Source organism: Pipistrellus kuhlii, unplaced genomic scaffold (genome assembly GCF_014108245.1).
Source record: "Pipistrellus kuhlii isolate mPipKuh1 unplaced genomic scaffold, mPipKuh1.p scaffold_m20_p_3, whole genome shotgun sequence".
NCBI lineage: Eukaryota > Metazoa > Chordata > Mammalia > Chiroptera > Vespertilionidae > Pipistrellus > Pipistrellus kuhlii.
In genome coordinates, this window is record NW_023425529.1 from 110,835,493 (window position 1) to 110,855,339 (window position 19,847).

The following is a 19,847-nucleotide window of genomic DNA, read 5'->3' on the forward strand; positions in this document are numbered from 1 at the left end:
TTACCCCTTGACATTTTTTAGATTTCTTTTTTTCATAATTTCTTTAATTTTTGGAAATTATAGATTTGATGCTTAAATTTGTAGGTTTGTTTTTTTTTTCCTTAGTCCAAACTATGTTCATTTCTCACTTGTACAGAATTCAATATATTCCTAAAGCAGAAGTGTTAGCTTGTTCTTTCATCTTTAGGCTTAAAAATAATTTAGTCCAAATGTTGTTAGGTAATGGAATAACCATTCCTTTTCAGCTATTCGTATATTTCCAAACTGGCTGGCAGAGCCAGGAGGAAGTTGAAGGCACTAAAACATTAACTTTGGTTGGTTGCTACCTTCATAGTGCTGAGACTACAACCTTTTTTGGTTGGTTGATAGAACAAGAGAGCATAATCCTCGTTCCACTAACAGGTAAGGAACCCTTGTGATAACCAGTTGGTGTGAGAGAGAGATTACTTGATAGTATTTTTTTTCTTAATTTATCCCACAATATACTGTGTCCCTGAAATAGGATAGTGTGAACTATGTTCCATACAGCAGAATTATGCAGCACTTTTCTATTTAGAATAAGGTCTGAAATTTAATAGGGATGTATCACTCGATACCACAAAGTATAGTTGATCTGTTTTCCACTGTTAAAATTTATCCTGCAGTCCCTATAACTTTAAATACATGTCTGCCTATCTTATTCTCCTTTCAGCTTTTCCTTGATCAGTTGCTATATGCTTTGAACTTCTTTCTCTTGTTTACCTTATTCCTATAACAATGTATACTATTTTCAGTATCTTTATCATCACCTATTATTTGGGTATATCTTACTGCTTTAATTTCTACGTTGTAGACATTAATGATTATTTCCTGGTCCTATTTGACCTCAAACCAAATGATCATATGTTTTAAAAAGACTTTTAGTCTGTTTACCTATGTCCACTGTCCTGCCTTTTAACTTTTAAATATGAGTGCTTAAAGAATAAATCTTTTTCAGTGTCAGTAGTCATAGCTTGATAAAATTTAGGTTTAGCTTTATATTGCTATATAATGTGGGACTGTAGTCGTTTAAATTATTGAAGACTTAAAAACCAAGAACAAATTCACCTTCTTAAACAGTTCCCAAGGTTTATTAGTATTCCTGTTCATATGCTTGATTTTTCTGCTTCTACTTTTCAATCCATCTTCTTCTCTTTTACAGAAGAATTAACTGGGACTCCTCCTTTAATATATCTGAGGCTGAGAGCCTTTCCCTGTCCCATTTAGGGAACTATGATCTTGTTTCCATTCAAAATTTATCATTTTTTTCAATTCAGTCTTCACCACTTGAAGTTGAGTGGTTTGGCACAAAGTGAGTGTTATGTTTTAGACCAAGATAGGTCCGTCCCTTCTTAATCATTACTGAGGAATTAATCATTTGTGGGGACAGACTTCTGAAATTCACATTAAGAAGGCACTAAAGAAAGTGCACAAAAGTAGCTCCTTTTTATCCTGAGGATAAGTCATTACAAACTCAAATGACCAGAGAATGTAATTTCTTAATAAGAATTTTTCTCTTAAATCTATATTCAGCTCTCTATTTCAGTGCTTCTCTCCTACCAGAGGTGCAAGGAGTGATCCTAGAGCCACAGATACAGCCAAGACCACGGAGAGATTTTGACGCCAGGGGTCCACTTTCTCCACTGAACCCTTGGAGGCAGAATATCCAGCTTCTGGAGAGAGTGGGAGAGGATAATAAACAAGTGGGTGCTTTCCATTATTTACTTGGAAATTTTTTTTTTTTTTTTTTTATAGATTGGAGTGTCCTTCCATTGCCCATTTAATTAAACTGGTAAACTCCTTGGGTTCATATTAGAACTAGGTGGGGCTGCAGTCTGTTTTTCTGAGAATGCTAACTAGTGCCTATTCAAAACAGCTACCAAAAATTTATTTAATTTTCTCTCCAGGTAATTAAAGCAGTGGATAATTTGGGCACTTGATTTAGTGAATGACTTTGTAGTCCACAGGACTTTCAAAAAGGGAATATTTGCCATTTTAGCTTTTGATGGTACTAGTTAACTTCTAAGTGCTCTTTTATATTCCAGTAATTAAGAAGTTTCTGTATTTCATCTTTGGGCAAACTGGACATCTGAACTCACCTAACTTACATAGTCTGATGTCCAAGGTATTATTCAACCCTGTTAGAAAGTTTTGGTCTTTTTCCTACCTCAAACTTTTAGGACTTCATATTAATTAGATCTTTTAGAAGATGAAATGATAGTACTGTTATGACTTTACTGTCAACTCTAGGTTTCATTCTTTAATAAGATAAATATGAATGAATATAAGTTTCAGGATATAATATCCCTGAAAGGCTATGTTAAATATATTCATAAGTAGTTTTCTAGTCCCTAGTGATAGTGTTATTTGTGACAAAAACCTTGTCCTAAATTTTTCCCATGGCATTAAAATGGTTTTCTCTTAGTTTCTTTGATGCCAAGGGTAGGATTTGATTCCAGGAAATTCTTATCATCTACAATGGGTAGAATGTGAACTTGGTGCCTTTGGCAATTTTTTTTTTCCTTGGTGGATTCCTTCTGTGACTCCAGGTATCTTGATAATGGGAGACTGGTTTATTTGTTCTTTAATTGCCCAGATTTCTTTCAACTGGTAAACATCATACTTCTTCAGCACAAGGAACTCTCCTAGCAGAGCCTTCATGGATGATATCTGTCACACATGCAGCACCTGCAGTTTGGAAGGCAGTGGTGAACGGAGCCATGCACTATATCTAGAAGACACAAGGATGAGAGAGCCACCTGATCTTGTCATTTATAAACTTTAAGATTTATTCTGGTGTACTCTTGGTCTGGAAGTGGAAAGGCTCAATTAATGAAATAATTTTTTCAGATTGGATTTTACATGGCCATGAAAATACTCCTTTCTATTCAGAAGACTGAAATAGAGGAAGCATGAGAGACTCCTTTCTTTTAAAAGCAGCTCTCTGTATCTGTTTCACTTAAAAGATTTGAGAGATTGAAAAATCACCTAAAATCAAGCAGGCAACCTTTTTTTGTAGTACGAGAGATCCAAAAATCTTAGTGAAACTTTTTTTTTTTTTCCTCCCCTGACACTGAAAGAAACTAGAAATAAACTAGAAGCTAGAAATTCTTAAATACTCCCAAATTATTTTTAAAATTAAGGCTACACTATTAGCTTATCTTTTGCTGGTCTTGAGTCATACTTTCATTTATCAAATCAGTATAAAAGTAGAAGAGACATCTTTTGAGATGAAAGTAGCTTTTGCTCCTTCTAAAGAAGTAAAGACTTGTCAAACTTGAGGAATTGTTTTGCATTGAAGACATAGTAAAGTTTGAATAATACTGAAACAAAGCAGATAGTAGTACACGTAGTGTTGCAAGATAATTATCAAACTACCAGTTAATTGATCAAAATAGTTATCAAAATTTTTCTACTTCTCTTTTTGATATCTCTTAACTGGTCAGTTAAAAACTATTGAAGTAGTTTTTAAAAGTTACCTGATGGTATCAGTTTGTTTTATTTGGTAAAACATTTTAAGAATGGAAAGTGTAGAATTATTAATATGGAAGCCTCTAAAATGTTTTAGGAATCTAGAAACATTTACCCAGTCTTTCTTGGCTATCTATGAGACCTGTATTTGCCTCATTGCTTATAAGTAAATGTTTGTATGTGTAGTACTTAAAAGGAAGTATAAAAGGTCAACTTAAACTAAAATTTATTTAGAGAGCTCTGAATTCCCAAAATGATTACAGCTTTTTATGCTTGATTTGTTTTTGTTAAATGTTAATAAGAAAGTCTTTACAAATACATAAATTTAAAAAAATAACTGCTCAACATTTTAGAAAGAACTTAGGGGAATTGAAAGTGAGGTTTCTTGGAAATTAAGTTAGTTGAACTCTTTGAACTAGTTTATGGCCTGTGAGATTATATAGCCTTTTGTTTCAGTTTTGAAAGATGAAAATGATTTAATCTCTTAATCTCATGCTTTGATTAAATTTTAGCTCTGTTTCTTAAAGTGTACAAAAGAAATGTAAGTGCATTTCTATTCACCTCATGCCACTAAAAGCTATTTAAAACGGAAACTTTTTGTATATTAATGTAAATTGATTTGTTTATTTAAATTTTTATTTTAATATTTTTTCTTACAAATTTTACGTATTTTGTGTCACAATATGCAATCTTACATTTTTCAGTGTTTATTTTATGAATATTATAAGCTATTTTTTCTAGAATGACTGTAATATTTGTATTATGTGATCATTTGAAAACAAATAAATATTTTCTCCTTGAAAAAAATGCACTTACGATAAATGGCTTATTTTTGTTTCAGGAGTAGAAATTGAAAACTACAACAGTATTTTTAAGTGTATTTTAATTTTATGTGTCTTTCTCCAAGTATTTCTTAATATATATATTACCCTTTGTATGTTAACCTTTTTTGAGAAAACAGTATTTAACCTGTTAAGATGTTATTAGGTCATCCATTGCCAAATTTATGAAATAGGTGATCTATTCAGTCAGTTTTTGCATTTTCATGATTTGCTTCATCTTAGTTTTGTTTCAAGAATTGGATTTTTTTAATGCCATTTAAAAAATATATATTTTATTGATATTTTTACAGAGAGGAAGGGAGAGAGTTAGAGAGCTAGAAATGTTGATGAGAGAGAAACATTGACCAGCTGCCTCTTGCACACTCCCTACCAAGATGTGCCCGCAACCAAGGTACATGTCCCCCACCGGAATCGAACCTGGGACCTTTCAGTCCACAGACCGACGCTCTACCACTGAGCCAAACCAGTTTCGGCTTTAATGCCATTTTTAATGTCAATTTTGCAAACTAGGAAAACTCGAGTCAAAATTATACATATTAGGAGTAATAAGATTAAATCTTCTAAAAGCAAAATTGATCAAAATATAACATCTTACAAAATAGCATCCAAAAGACAGCTCCTATACACAGAAAAACACATTTAAAAATAATGGCTGATTGGAGATTACTTAATTTATAAGAGCTGTTAATAGGAAAAGAAAAATGTTTTATATTTTAGTGTTCTGCGTGAGCAAATAATTATATATCTTTTTGGAAAAATTTAAGAAGGTAAAATATTAAGAGTCTCTTGCTTTTAACCCGGTAGAATACAAATTGGTTTTAATGATCCTGGTTTTTATAGCTACCTAAACTTAATTGAATCCCCTGGAACAATTTACCTTTTCTAAAAAATGCAGAGTGTGCTAGAAGCAAGACGATTTTTCTTTTGATTTGAAGAAAACTTTATAAGAATTGGACTTCAAAGCTTAAAAATAAACATTATGATGGGGTGGGTCCTTGGCAAGAAATAAAAGTTAAATTAATGACAACTTTTGTGTCAAATGAAGTAATTTGGCTTCTCAAAGAATTACTCTAAAAAATATACTCTAAAAAAATTAGAAATGGAAATTATAATTTAGAATAGCTACTGCATTTGGGGAGGTGGGAAAGGAAGTTAAAATTCTTAGCTTTCTGGTAAGTTTGGAAAAGATGAGTAAGGATTCTGTGAATAAAAGTTTGTTTTTAGAGTTAAAGCAATTAAAAAATATACAGACTACATTTCAGCAGGATGCTGTATTTTACTTGAATACAAAAAAAATTAACTACATGTGTATGAAAGGGTAATGTGTCGGAGGTTAAATAAAAATCTTGAACCAGAAACTTCAAACATTGTAAAAATAATGGTGAAATGAGGGTTTTAAATAAATTAGTTTTTATTACATGGGTTTTTCCCTATACCATCAGTAGCTTTAAAATAAACACATTGCAGAATCTTGAACATGGGTTACCTTTATATTTTTGAGGTATAAGAACATAGGCTTAATCATTGATTGTATTAACTGTAGGTACAGTTTTGTTCTTTAGTGAGAAGACAGTTTTTTAATAAGTTCTGTCTTAAAAATGTATAAGACATAAGCAGTATGGTTTATAGTTTATTGTAAATATGTGCACAGATCTTATTTTACTTTGCTATATTGAAACAATTGAGCAAGATGTCAGTTGCTTAGATGTCCTAAGCAATCTCTTGCTTTCTTTTTATTCAGATATTTTTTATTTCCTTTAAACAGACTTCATATTAATTTAGTTCTAAAATGTGAAAGATTTTTATTTCCAAAAATATGCACATAGGTGCTCTAAAGTACCTCCCTCTCCCAATATGTACATCTAAGGTAATTAGGTTACTGCGATAAAATGTTAGGGAATTTGAAGTACGCATCGGAGTTTTCAGGAATTATGACCAAAGTGATCTCTACTCCAGAGGTAAGGTATGGCATAGGTAGAAAATGTTCAGAATATGTTCAATGTGATGCCTGATGATAAAGTGAACTATAACAGATGTCTTTGGATTTTCAGAAATATAGAATTAGAAAAATAATTTTCCCTAGTGATCTCTCCCAGGGAAGAGAGATGGATAAACCACAAATTTGTTTTTGTATGCTTTTGGAGTACATTTCGAAACATATATCCACAGTCTACCCTTTGTGTTCTTGATCTCATTTATTCATCTCCTCCTATCCTTTCTCTCTTAGTGTTTATGATCCATGTTTAATTTAGTATTTCTTAGACTCTGAAAATTTTAAAAATTTTGTACTTTTCCTGGAAAGTTGAGTATGTATTCCATGAAATTATTGCCTGGCTTCAGTTTGCTGTGAATGCCTATTTTTATTAAACAATATCTGAACTTAGAAAACAATAGCTGCACTAATTTTTACTTTGGTTTGAGAAATTCAAGTTTTATAAATATTCCCTTAAGCACTGTAATTCAGGGGGATCCTTGTACTATGGGTTAAGAAAGAATATTTTTTTAAAAAAAATAATATTGATTAGTAGATAAAGTCATTCAGAGAAGAAAGATATACTATTATTCTTTAAAGAATATTAATTTAATGAGTTAAGTGTTAGCATATTTAGTATATCCAGAAACAAAGGAAAATGGCAGTATTCAGTCCATAACTGTAAAAATTATTAGTTTTTATCTAGAATAAATTACTAATTTACTCAGTAGATGGTAACATGCTGAACACAATTACCTTCCATCCTATCTTTTAATTCTTTTTATAAGAACACCAGCTCCTGGACATTTGCTTTTAGTAAAAATAGTTTGCTATGCTATATGCTATCCTACTTTTGTCTTATGTAGAGCAAATGATGATGATATGAACTACTAAGAGAACTTGCTACGTAATAAGGTAGCTGGTTCCATGTTCAGAATCGTCTAATGTTAAGAAGTTGATCCAGAATTTGCTTCTGCATCATTCAGAAATAATCTAGTTTAGCACCCTCGTTTTATATATATAAGATAACAGGAATATCACATATTTCTAATGTCACCCAATTAATGAAATGTCTGGAGGGCTCAAGTCTCTTGACTGCAAGCTCAGAGACCTGTACTTGCCTGCACTTTACCCCCTTCTACTTTGGGAAAACACTGAGCAAGTCTGATTTTTTCAAATATGACAGCCTACAGGACTTTTAACATGACTGTGTTATATCTCAATTCCAAGCCAAGTTGTTTTTTTCTACATATTAAGCACCTATATTTTCTTCCTTTTTTGATTTTTAAAATGAAATAGTGTATAAAGAGTTTTCATAAAGATATCACTAATCAAAAGCTATACTACATTAATAGCAAATTCAAATGCAAAGAATTCCATTTCATCAAGCATCAGAAACCATGAATCTTTTAGTCCTTTTCTTGAACATTATTCTGTATCTCCATCCTCTGTATCTGATTGAATCGCTGGATTTTATTTCATTTTCTGCATGACATTCTCCACAGAGATATGTATCATTGGCTGCTGCTTTGGGGGTTGGATATCATCCTTGGTGTCCATCGTTAGTCCATATCTCCCAAGCACCTATATTTTCTTGCTCTTGTTCATATGGTATAGTTTTGAGATCCTTAAAAGTTTTATAAATCTTTGAACATCACTTTATCATTGTTTTCCTTAACATGTGACACTAAATCAAGATAGTACAGATGTGCTCACTGTGTGTTTGGCTCTGGAAAACCACTTTGTTTATCCTTACATATTTACCGATTACAGTGCTTAATTTTATGCATGTTGAGATTCTGTTGAGTAAAAGAGTTATATAGGGATATACAAAATATTTTGTTTTTCTGAAAATTAGGCAAGTAGTGTGTTTATACAAAGGCTAATATTCACCCTTTAGTGGAAAAGGAAATTGACTCAATGGCTAAGATCCTGAGAAATCATAGTAAAAAAAAGTACGATTTCCATTTCAGTTATTTAAAAAAAATATATATATATATTATTGATTTTTTACAGAGGAAGAGAGAGGGATAGAGAATTAGAAACATCAATGAGAGAATCACTGATCAGCTGCCTCTTGCACACCCCCTACTTGGAATGTGCCGGCAACCAAGGTACATGCCCTTGACCGGAATTGAACCTGGGACCTTTCAGTTCGCAGGCTGACGCTCTATCCACTGAGCCAACCGGTCTTGGCAATTTTCAGTTATTTTTATTTGCTGAATTCTGACACAAATAACCATAAATTCCATATTAAATGACCTTTGTATATATGTTATTTTTCCCCCCAGTTTTTTTTTTTTTTTTTTTTTTTTTTTTTTTCCTAATTTAAGAGTAATCAGGCCCACTGGAGCTAAACTGTTGACACATGATTGACATTGAGAAGAAAATGAACTTGTATTTACTAACAATTAAAATGAGAAATGAAAGGCAGTGCTTTAGTAGAAAAGTATAGAATCTATACCAAACAGCAGAAGATGACAAAGGAAGTAGTCCTAGAAGCCTTAGGTTGGGGCTTAAGTTTTAATGCAAGCATAGCTTTATCTTGCTCCTTGAAATATAGCGCAAGAACTCTGCTTTAGCAATGGTGTTTTCGCATAACATTTTTTTTTTCAAGAAAAATGATTTTAAATATAATGTTACATGCAATAAACAATATTTCAATAATTTTTTAAAAAAAATATAATATTACCAAAACTGTACTAACACAGTATGTCACAAAATTTGTAAGAAATATTAAAAATCTATAACAAAATTTTAAATTACCAGTTAAATATTTAACTTTATTCTCCCAAATTTTAAGTTGAAGGAAGACATGAGTTTTTTATTTAATAGTTGTGTGTACCTCTTAAGTGTACAAGTGCCCTTGTTTGAGAAACACTGGTTTGATATGTAGAAAATATGCTACTTTACCTGAATTAGAAAGAATTTTAGGGTAAATGGGGGAGAAAGGAAGGAACAGATATTTAACATGCCTACTCTTGACCTTTGGCTAAGTGCTTTACTAATATTTTGCCTAATTAATCCAGTTGACCTGTGAGAAAGGGAATTTTTCTGTTTTACATGTGAAGATACTGAAGTTCAAGGGCAACAAAAACTGCCAAGGGCATATAATCAATAAGAAATAAAGATGGCATTTAAAAGATCTGCCAAATTAAAAGAATTCTCTTGTACCAAACATCTTTGCCTCAAAGAATGCGCATTCTCAGGAAAATTACATGTAGAACCTCAGTGTTGAAAGTAGATAAAAGGGATATTTTACTTAGTATGCATTTCTTAATAGACTTATAAAAAGGTTTTAGTTTTATAGAAAAATAGACCAGAAAGTACACATGAATACCAGGTGTCCCCATACTTTCCTCTTATTAACATCCTGCTTTTCTGTGGTGCATTTGCTACAAATAATGAACTTAGTATTGGTATATCATTATTCAAGTTTATAGTTTACATTGGGTTCACTCTGTGTCATACAATTATATGGCTTTTGCCAAGTACATAATACTGTGTCAGTTACAGTGTCATATAGAAGTCTCATTGGCCTACAGATGGCTTGTGCTCCACCTACCCATCCCTTCCCTCACTCCCCACCCATGACAGCCACAAATCTTCGGTCTCTAGTTTTGCTTTTCTATTGTAAAATGTCATATAATTGGATATGTAACCTTTGTAGACTGGCTTCTTTATCTTGGCAATATACAATGCCTTTAAAAAAAATAACATCTTTGGCAAGGTGTCCACACGCCCATTTAAAAATCAATTATTTGTCTTCTTGTTGAGTTTTAAACAGGTTTTAAAAAAAGTACTTTGGATATCAGCCCTTTAGCAGATGAGTGTTTGGCAAATAGTCTGTGGCTTGCCTTTTCATTTTCCCTGCTAGTAGTGTCTGTTACAGAGCAGTTTGAAATTTTGATGAAGTCCACTTAATCACCAAACCAACCTATGTCCCCTAGATTTTTTCCTATCTTATTTTCTGGAAGTTTTACAGTTTTGACTTTTATATTTAGGTCAGTGATCTATTTTGAATTAATGATTCTTTTTTGAAAGGTGTAAAGTGAATGATTGTGTTTGTGTCCAGTTCTAACACCATTTGTTGAAAAGACTGTTCTTTCTCCTTTGAATTTCCTTTGCTTCTTTTTCAAAGATTAGTTGACTGTATTTGTATGAGTCTATTTCTGGGCTTTTATTTTGTTCCATTGGCCACAGTACCACACTGTCTTGAATACTGTAGCTTTTTGGTAAGTCTTGAAGTTGGGTAGTGTGAGTCCTATGACTTTGTTCAGTATTATGCTGGCTGTTCTGGATCTTTTGCTTTTCATTTAGCTTTTGGAAACAATTTGTCTCTATAAAATGACTTTAATTGGGGTTGCATTGGATTTAAAGATCAAGTTAAGAAGAACTGACATCTAACAGTATTTAGGCTTATTAACATGGAATATCTATCCATTTATTCATATCTGATTTTTTTATAAACATTTTGTAACATTTTCTATCTATGTCTACCTGCCTACCTACCTACCTACCTACCTACCTACCTACCTTTGTACATACTTTGTTAGATTTATACCTAGATACTTTATTTTTTGGGTGCTAATGTTAATTGTGCATTTTAAATTCTAAATTTCAATTGTTAGTATATAGAAAAATAATTGATATTAGCTATATTTTGCAACCATGCCACAATTACTTATTGCAGGAAGTTTTTGGTTTTTTGTTTTGTTTTTTTTTATAGGTATTTGCAAACACAGTTTTATTTTTTCTTCTTCTCTTATTCTCCCTGTATTAGGAGGAAAGCATATAGTGTCTCGCCAATATGTATGATGTTAGCTATAGTTTTTTGTAGATTTAAAAAAATATATTTTTTTGTCCAGATTATTACAGTTGTTCCTCTCCCCCCCCTCGTCCCCCCAATAGCTCCCTAACACCCTGTTCCCAGCCCACCCTCTGGCCTTTCCCACTTACCCCCACTGTCCTCATCAATAGGTGTATGATTTTTGTCCAGTCTCTTTCACACCCTTTCCCCCTCTCTGAAAATTGTAAGCCCACTCCCTTTCTATGCCCCTGATTCTGGTATATTCACCAATTTATTCTGTTCATCAGATTTTTTATTCACTTGATTTTTAGATTCACTTGATAGATACGTATTTGTTCATAATTTTTATCTTTACCTTTTCCTTCTTCCTCTTAAAAAATACCTTTCAGCATTTCATATAATACTGGTTTGGTGGTGATGAATTCCTTTAGCTTTTTCTAATCTGTGAAGCTCTTTATCTGACCTTCAATTCTGAATGATAGCTTTGCTGGGTACAATAATCTTGGTTGTAGCTTCTTGCTACTCATCACTTTTAATATTTCTTGCCACTCCCTTTTGGCCTGCCTGGTTTCTGTTGAGAAATCAGCTGACAATGTTATGGGTACTCCCTTGTAGGTAATTAACTGCTTTTCTCTTGCTGGTTTTCTCTTGCTCTTAGCATTTTAATTATGATGTGTCTTGGTGTGGTCCTCTTTGGATTTCTTTTCTTTTTTTTAAATATATTTTATTGATTTCTTACAGAGAGGAAGGAAGAGGGATAGAGAGCTAGAAACATCAATCAGCTGCCTCCCGCACACCCCTCTCCGGGGATGTGCCCGCAACCCATGTACATGTCCTTGACCGGAATCGAACCCAGGACCCTTCATTCCACAGGCCGATGCTCTATCCACTGAGCCAAACCGGCCTCGGCGAGGATTTCTTTTTTTTTTTTTTTTTTTTTTTTTTTTTACAGAGAGGAAGAGAGAGGGATAGAGAGTTAGAAACATCAGTGAGAGAGAGTCATTAATCAGCTGCCTCTTGGACACTCCCTACTGGGCATGTGTCCACAACCAAGGTACATGCCCTTGACTGGAATCTAATCTTGGACTTTTCAATCCACAAATTCTATCCACTGAGCCATACTGGTTTCAGTGTGGATTCCTTTTTTTTTGAGGGTTCTCTGTGTTTCCTGGACTTGTAAGTATTTCTTTCAGGTGGGGAGGTTTCCTGTCATTATTACTTCAAATAGGTTTTCAGTGTCTTGCTCTCTCCTTTCTTCTCGCACCTCCATAATTTGGATATGTTGCTAAGCTTGAAGTTGTCTCAGAGGCTTCTTTTTTTTTTTTTTTTTTTTTTTTAATATATATTTTATTGATTTTGTAGAGAGAGGAAGGGAGAGAGATAGAAAGCTAGAAACATCGATGAGAGAGAGTCATCGATCAGCTGCCTCCTGCACACCCCCTACTGGGGATATGCCCGCAACCAAGGTACATGCCCTTGACCGGAATCGAACCCGGGACCCTTCAGTCCCCAAGCCAACGCTCTATCCATTGAGCCAAACCGGCCTCGGCATCTCAGAGGCTTCTTATACTATGTTCATATTTTTTGGATTCCTTTTCTTTTTGCTTTTCCAGTTAGATGTTTTTTGCTTCTTTGTACTTCAAATCTTTGACTTGATTCTTATAATTCTCTAGTTGGCTATTGGATCTCTAATATTATTTTTTATTTCAGTCAATGTATGCTTAGTTTCAAGTTGGTCCTTTTTCATATCCTCGATCTCACTAAATTTATCAGCCTTTTCTAGGAAATTCTTGAAAAACCTTATAACCGTGGTTTTAAACTCTATATCTAATAGTTTGCTTTCCTCCCATTTCTTTCATTTGTGACCTGTTTATTTGTCTCCACATTTTGGCTGTTTCCATGTATTGATAGAGTGGCTTTGTGTGCTAGGTGTCCTATAGGGCCCAGTGGCTCAGCCTTCCCAGTTACCTGAGGTGGACACTCTTGGTAGACCCCTTTGTAGGCTGTGTATACAGTCTTGAGGTTAAGCCTTGATTGTTGTTGGTATCACTGGGAGGAATTGACCTCCAGGCCAATTGGCTGTGAGAATCAGCTATGTTTATGATGGGAGAGCTTTTGTGCAGGAGACACCCTTATCAGGCAGGACTTGCTTTAGTGGGGCTTTAGTGCTCATTGAGTCTGCCTCCTGAGTGTGTCCCTTATGGATCTGAGGAGTTATAATCTGGATGGTCCCACTCTTGGGTACACTGGCTCTTGGATTTCTAAAGAGGTGCTAATTTAGCCTCTGGTGCCACCCACCAGGAGCTATGGAGAGATCTGCAGATTCCTCTTGTTGGGTTTTGGAGGTACCCAGATGAAGCCCAGCTGTGAAACAATGCAAGCTGCTTTGGGGCCTTGGCCCTTCTTTTGTATGTTCTGTGTCTCTTTGACCCAGCTGGAGTTTGTTAGGTAATTTTAGATTTCAAAGGTCCAGGCCATTCATATGCAAAAGCCTCTGCTCACAGCTTGGGTGGGTGGGGTCTCAGAGAATTAAAGCAGAGCGAACAGCTAGGGCTGATCCTCAGCCTTGCCTTATGAGGCCCTGGGTCTCAATGTCCCTAGGTAATCACTGCAAGCACCTCTGCGAAAAAGCTGCCCTCGAGTTCCGCCCAATGCCAGACAGTCCAGCTTCTCCCCATATGAGTCTGGGTCCCCGCAAGTGGAGTTCAGAGCAGTTGGGAGCTTGTGTCTTTCTCATGCTTGAAAAAGACAACTGTGTACTTCGTTGCTGGCTCTTTCCGTGTGTGCGCACGCGTGTACCTCCATACCTCTGCACTTTACTTCTGCAGCTCCTGTGAGTCTCGGTGTGCTTTTCTCTTTCCAGTTGTAGAATTTTCATTCTGCCAGCCTTACTGTGATTCTGGATGATGTCTCTTTTGTCTTTTAGTTGAAGTTTTGAAGTGGTTGTGTGAGGCAGCAATTTCAGTTTACTTATGTTGCCATCTTGGTTTCTCCTTTGTAGATATTCTTGATCACCTTGAGGAAATCCCCCTCTGATTCTAGTTACTTAATAGTTTTTTTTAATAAAAAACTTGAATTGATACTGGCTTTTGCCAAATGGTTTTTCTAACTCTATTGATACAATCATATGATTTTTCTTTTTGGCCTGTTGATGTGATGTGTTATAAAAGTGGAGTTTTGAATAATGAATCAGCTTTGCATACGTGTAATCAAAATTGGCCATGGTGTACAGTCATTTTACTCATTACCTGGTTTGGTAAGTTAACCCTTTGCACTCCGCTGTCCCCTCTCAGGGGACATCGGAATTCTAGCATATCACTCGGATGTCCCCTCTCAGGGGGGGCATTGCAGTTTATTAGTGATTACGGGGAATTGAGTTAATTCAACGCACGTGTCCGCCGCAAAGTAGCGTCGAGTAGCTGGTAGCCAATGTCCAGAATGGTTCGGAGTGCAAAGGGTTAATATTTTGTCAAGGATATGTTAGTCTTAATGAGAGGTATTGGTCTTTAATTTTCCTTGTAATGCCATTGTCTGATTTTGATATTAAGCTGCCCTCATTGAATGGATTAAGAATTATTTCCTCTGTTTCTACGTTCTGAAAGAGACTGTGGGGAATTAGTATCATTTTATTAAATATTTGCTATAATTCATTACATATTTGATGAGACTATCTGGGCTTGGTTCTTTCTTTTTGGAAAGTTATTATTGATTCAGTTTATTCAATAGGTATAAGCCTATTCAGTTTTTTTCTTGTTAAGTTTTGGTAGGTAATATCTTTTAAGGAGTTGGTCCATTTTATGTAAGATATTAAATTTGTGGGGAGAGAGTTATTCATAACGTTCCATATTATCTTTTTAATGTCCACAGGATCAGTAGTGATACCCCTTTCATTTCTGGTATTAGTTGTTTGCATCTTGTTACCTTTTAGTTGTTGGCCCTGCTAGCGATTTTTCAATTTTATTGATAAAATAAATAGATTTTTATTTTGTTAACTTTTATTTACTGTTTTCAGTTTTATTGATCACTGCTCTAATTTTTATTTCTTCCTGCATTATTTTATTAGGTTTATTTTGCTCTCTCAAAGTACTGATTTTGCTGCATGCCAGAATTATAAGTTGTATTTTCATTTTCTTTTTAAAAATTTTTTTATGAGACTTCTTTTCTTCCAATGTGCTTTAAAAGTATGCTGTTTAATCTCCAAGATTTTGGCTTTTTCCATGTATCTGCCAATATTTGGTGTCTGTTACTGAGTTTTGGTTTATTTCTGTTTTGCTAGGAGCATACTTTTGTATGATTTCTGTTCTTTAAATTTTTTTGTTTTATCGTCCTTACTCTTGGTTAGTGTTCCATGTGGGCTTGAGAAGCCATATTTTATTGTTATTAGATGAAATATTGTTTAGATGTCAATTAGATCCAGTTGATTGGTAGTGTTGCTCAGTTCAAAACATTTGTTCTGATTTTTCTACCTCCTGGATCTGTCAGTTACTGATAAAGCAGTGTTAAAGTATTTAAGTAACATAGTGGGTTCATCTACTTCTCATTTTAGTTCTATTTTTGTCTTTCCTATTTTAAGGCTCTGTTGTTAATAAATACTTATTAAGGATTGCTATGCAGTCATAGAGAATTGAGCCCTTCATTATGCAGTGCCTCTCTTTATGTCTGATAACTTTTCCTTGTTCTGAAGTTTGCTTTTCCTAAAATTAATATAGATATTCTGGCTTTCTTTTGATTAGTTTTATCATAGTGTAACTTCCTTCATCCCTTCACTTTTAATCTCTCTTTATCCTTATATTTAAAGTGAGTTTCATATAGACAACCTATAGTTGGTTCTTTTTTTTTTTTTTTTTTTTTTTTTTTTTTTTTTTTTTTTTTTTCTTTTATCCACTTGATAGTCTCTGTCTTTAAATTGATGTTTCAGCCATTTACATTTAAAGTGATTATTATTATAGTTAGGTTAATATGTATATTTTCTATTTATTGCCCTTATACTTTTAAAATTTATTTTTTCTTCTACTCCTTTGGTTTTGAGCATTTTATGAATTCCATTTTCTCTCAGCATATCATTATACTTCTAAGATTTTTTTTTAGTTGTTGCACTAGAGTTTGCAACATACATTTACAATTAATCCACCTTCAAATAACATATTTCTTCATGGGTAGTGCAAGGACATTATAACAGTATTCCCACATCCTTCCTCCCATTTCTTATAACATTGCTGACCTTTACTTCACTTTTCATAAGCTATAATCATTCGGTATATTGTTGATGTCATTTTGAACTGTGATACGATCAATTTAGAATTTTAAAAAATAAAGTTTTTTTTTCTTTTCTTTTTTTTCCCTTTTAAAATTTCTGATGCCCTTCCAGAAAGAAATTGTGCAGATCTTTTCTCTGGAGAATTTATTTTAGCATTTCTTTCAAGCTGGGTCTAATAGTGACAAATTTCCTCCATTTAAAAAAAATAAATATTTTTATTGACTTAAGAGGGGAAGGAAGAGAGAAAAAAGAGAGAAACATCAATGATGGAAGAGAATTATTGGCTGCTTCATGCACACTCTGATTGGGGATAGTGCCCACAACCTGGGCGAGTACTCTGGGAATTGAACCATGATTTTCTGGTTCATAGGTCAATATCCAACCACTGAGCCATGCTGGCTGGGCAAATTTCCTCCAATTTTGTTTGAGAAAATTTTTTTATTCCTTCACTTTTGAAGGATAATTTTGCTGGATACAAGATTCTAGATTAGAAGTTTTTTCTTTCAGTGTTTTAAATATTTTACTCTACTTTCTTGCATGGTTTTTGAAGATATGGCTATATAATTCTTACCCTTATTTTTCTGTCGCTATTGATACCACTGGCTTCTTTTAGGATATTTGTTCTTTTTTATTTTCTGATGTTTGAATATGATATACCTAAGTGCAAATATTTTGGTATTTATCATGTTTCATATTCTCTGAGCTTCCTGAATCTGTGGATTGGTGTCTGTTAATACATTTGCCACATAATACTTAGCCAATATTTGACTATTAATAGGCACTTAGGTGGCTTCCATATATTGGCTTTGTAGATAATGCTGCAATGAACATAAGGGTGCATGCATATGTTTTTTCTAATTAGTGTTTTATAGTTCTTTGAATAAATACACAAAAGTGAGATTGCTTGGTTCTAAGATATTTCTTTTTTTCTTTTATAGGGCTTTTTAATTGAATTTATTGGGGTGACATTGGCTAATAAATTGCATAGGTTTTAGGTGTACAGTTTATATACATCATCTGTACATTGTATTGTGTGTTCACCTCAAGTCATCTCCATCACTATTTATTCCCCTATCTCATACTGTTTTCCACAGTAGTTGCACCAGTCTGCTTTCCCACCAGCAATACACAATCTTGACAACACTTGTTTATAATAGCCTTTATAACAGGTGTGATATCTCATTATGGTTTTGAGTTATATTTTTCTAATGATTAGTGACTTGAGCATCTTTTCATATGTCCATTTGTATGTCTTTGGAGAAATACCTATTCAGTTCCTCTATCCATTTTTTAATTAGATTGTGGGTTTTTTGTGTGTGTGTGTGTGTGTGTGTGTGTTTTGGTTAATTTGTATTGAGTTTCTTATATATTTTGGATATTATCACCTAATTGGATCTAACATTGGCATATGTCCTTCCTTCGATGTGTAAAGATTTTTGTTTGTAGTTCCATTTGTTTAGTTCCCTTTCTGTCTTTCGCTGGCTTCAGTGGTGGTTTTTTCTTCTGATAAGCTGTGGTATTTGCCTGGTTCTTCAGTATTTGGGGTGGCAGTTTGTCCTGTGACCTTAGTTCTCTGATGGATCTAAGAAGACTTTTTGGCTTTAGTTTAGCTATTTTTACTTTTTTCATTGTGTTCAGGGGGGTGACACCTTATACTGGAAACTAGAATGCATTTTTAAATATTTTAATTTGCCTTCAATTTTGAGTCTTAACAAGTAATAGAGCTTTATTAGGAAGCTTCTAAACCTTTGTAGTTATTATATTTAATTGCATTCATTTAGTCCTATTGAAGTATCTACCTACTAAAGTTCATCCATCTCTCAAGCATTAGCATTATTAAAATACTTCTACCTCTCTTTTCGAAGAACTTTTTTTCATTGTCCTCTGTAATTAAATTGTAATTTAATTCTAATTACTGGATCTATCTCTTGTTTCTTGGCAAGGACTTTGTGGCTTAAGTATGTTCTCAATGAGCAAAACTTCTCTACTAGGATCACTCCTATCCGCATCTAATTATGCGGTCATGTATTGTTTTAAGAAATGGAAACCACCCCTGACCCTTTTCTCACACTCTACTACTGCTCACTTTTATTACCAAGAATTGTCTACTTATGTTATTATAATTTCTCAAATTTTATTTACTTTTCAGTCTATTCCAATTTTACCTTTGCTTCTATTACCCCTTTAACTGCTCTTGTCAAGGCCTCTTAGGGGCACCTTGTTGGCAGATCCACTGTATACTTACCTCCCCTTCCTACTTGATCTTTAGTAGAATTTAATGTAATTAAATGTGTTTCTGAAATGTGTTTTTCTTGACTTCTGGTTTCCTTCACAGCCTTTATTTTTTGCTGCTGCTGATCTTACTCTTTCATTCAACTGTGGAATGTAGTTCAATGCCCAGTCCTTGAGCTTTTTCCTTAACCTCTTCTCCTTTTACACTTAGATGATCTTATCTCACTCATTCCCATATTAACTCTCCTCAAGTTTTTATCTCTCAGCTACTTCCTCAGCTCCAGTCTTGATATCCTCTTAGATAATTTTAAAAAATTCACATGTGCAAACTTGAGCTATTTTTCTCTTAGTCTTCCCTCGTCTCTGTGCAGCAGCAGTGCTCATCTCATATGTCAAAACCTATGGAGCAGTCTCTTCATCTGTCATATACAATCTATTCATTATTCGTTAGTTTAATTGTTTTTGGATTTTATTTTTTTAGTCATTTTTTGGCTTATTGGAAAATTAAGCAGAAAATACAGAATTTTCATGTTAATGCCTTTTTCCCCCTTGTTTCATCTATTAACATCTTGCATTAGTTTGGTACATGTTATAGTTTAACCAGTTTTCATATATTAAAGCCCATCGTTTACATTGGGACTTTATGTCATACAATTCTGTGGATTTTGCTAAATGCATAATGTCATGTATCCACCAGTATGGCCTTATAGAAAAGTTTCACTGCCTTTAAAAATCTTCTCTACATATTCATTCCTTGTCATCCCAATTCCTGCCAACCACTGTTATTTTCTTTTTTTAATTTAAATCAGTCATTTTTCTTTAAAAAAAAAAAAAAGTCTACATTTACCGTATTTTTCGGACCATAAGACGCACTTTTTCCCCCCCAGAAGTGGGGGGAAAAAGTCCTTGCGTCTTATGGTCCAAATATAGCCTACACATATACTTTAAAAAAAAAGTTTTTTACTTGCCCGGCTCTGTGTGGTCTCTGTGTGCTTGCCCGGCTCTAAAATGGTTCTAAATGCTGCTGTTTACAGGGTTGATTACATGTGTTTATGACTGTGATGTTGGGTTTTAATGCACATAAAATATTTTAGGACACTATTTGTTTCAGAATCTTTTTTTCTTCATTTCCCTTCTCTAAAAACTGGTGTGTCTTATGGTCCAGAGTGTCTTATGGTCCGAAAAATACGGTATTTCAGAGAGGAAAAGAAAGGAATAGAAATATCGATGACAGAGCAACATCAA

General features: G+C 33.9%; 1 protein-coding gene and 1 pseudogene across 6 annotated transcripts in view; one reads left to right on the forward strand and one right to left on the reverse strand.

Moving 5' to 3' along the window:
- TSC22D1 (TSC22 domain family member 1) overlaps positions 1-19,847 on the forward strand; it is a 131,382-nt gene that overhangs the window by 30,719 nt on the left and 80,816 nt on the right. The window contains exons 2-3 of one of the 6 annotated variants that reach the window (XR_004991096.2): positions 1,552-1,721; positions 2,615-4,209. The exons of 1 other annotated variant lie outside the window; for it this stretch is intronic. Coding sequence is in view for 3 of the 5 variants with exons in the window: in XM_036456187.2 (XP_036312080.1) it covers positions 1,565-1,802 (238 nt within the window). In the remaining 2 variants the exon portion in view is untranslated. Of the gene's footprint in view, positions 1-245; positions 403-1,551; positions 1,992-2,614; positions 4,210-19,847 lie in introns of those variants that run through there. 4 more of the 6 variants (XR_006742945.1, XM_036456188.2, XM_036456187.2 and 1 more) reach the window with 4 other exon arrangements.
- LOC118728997 lies at positions 7,688-7,863 on the reverse strand (annotated as a pseudogene).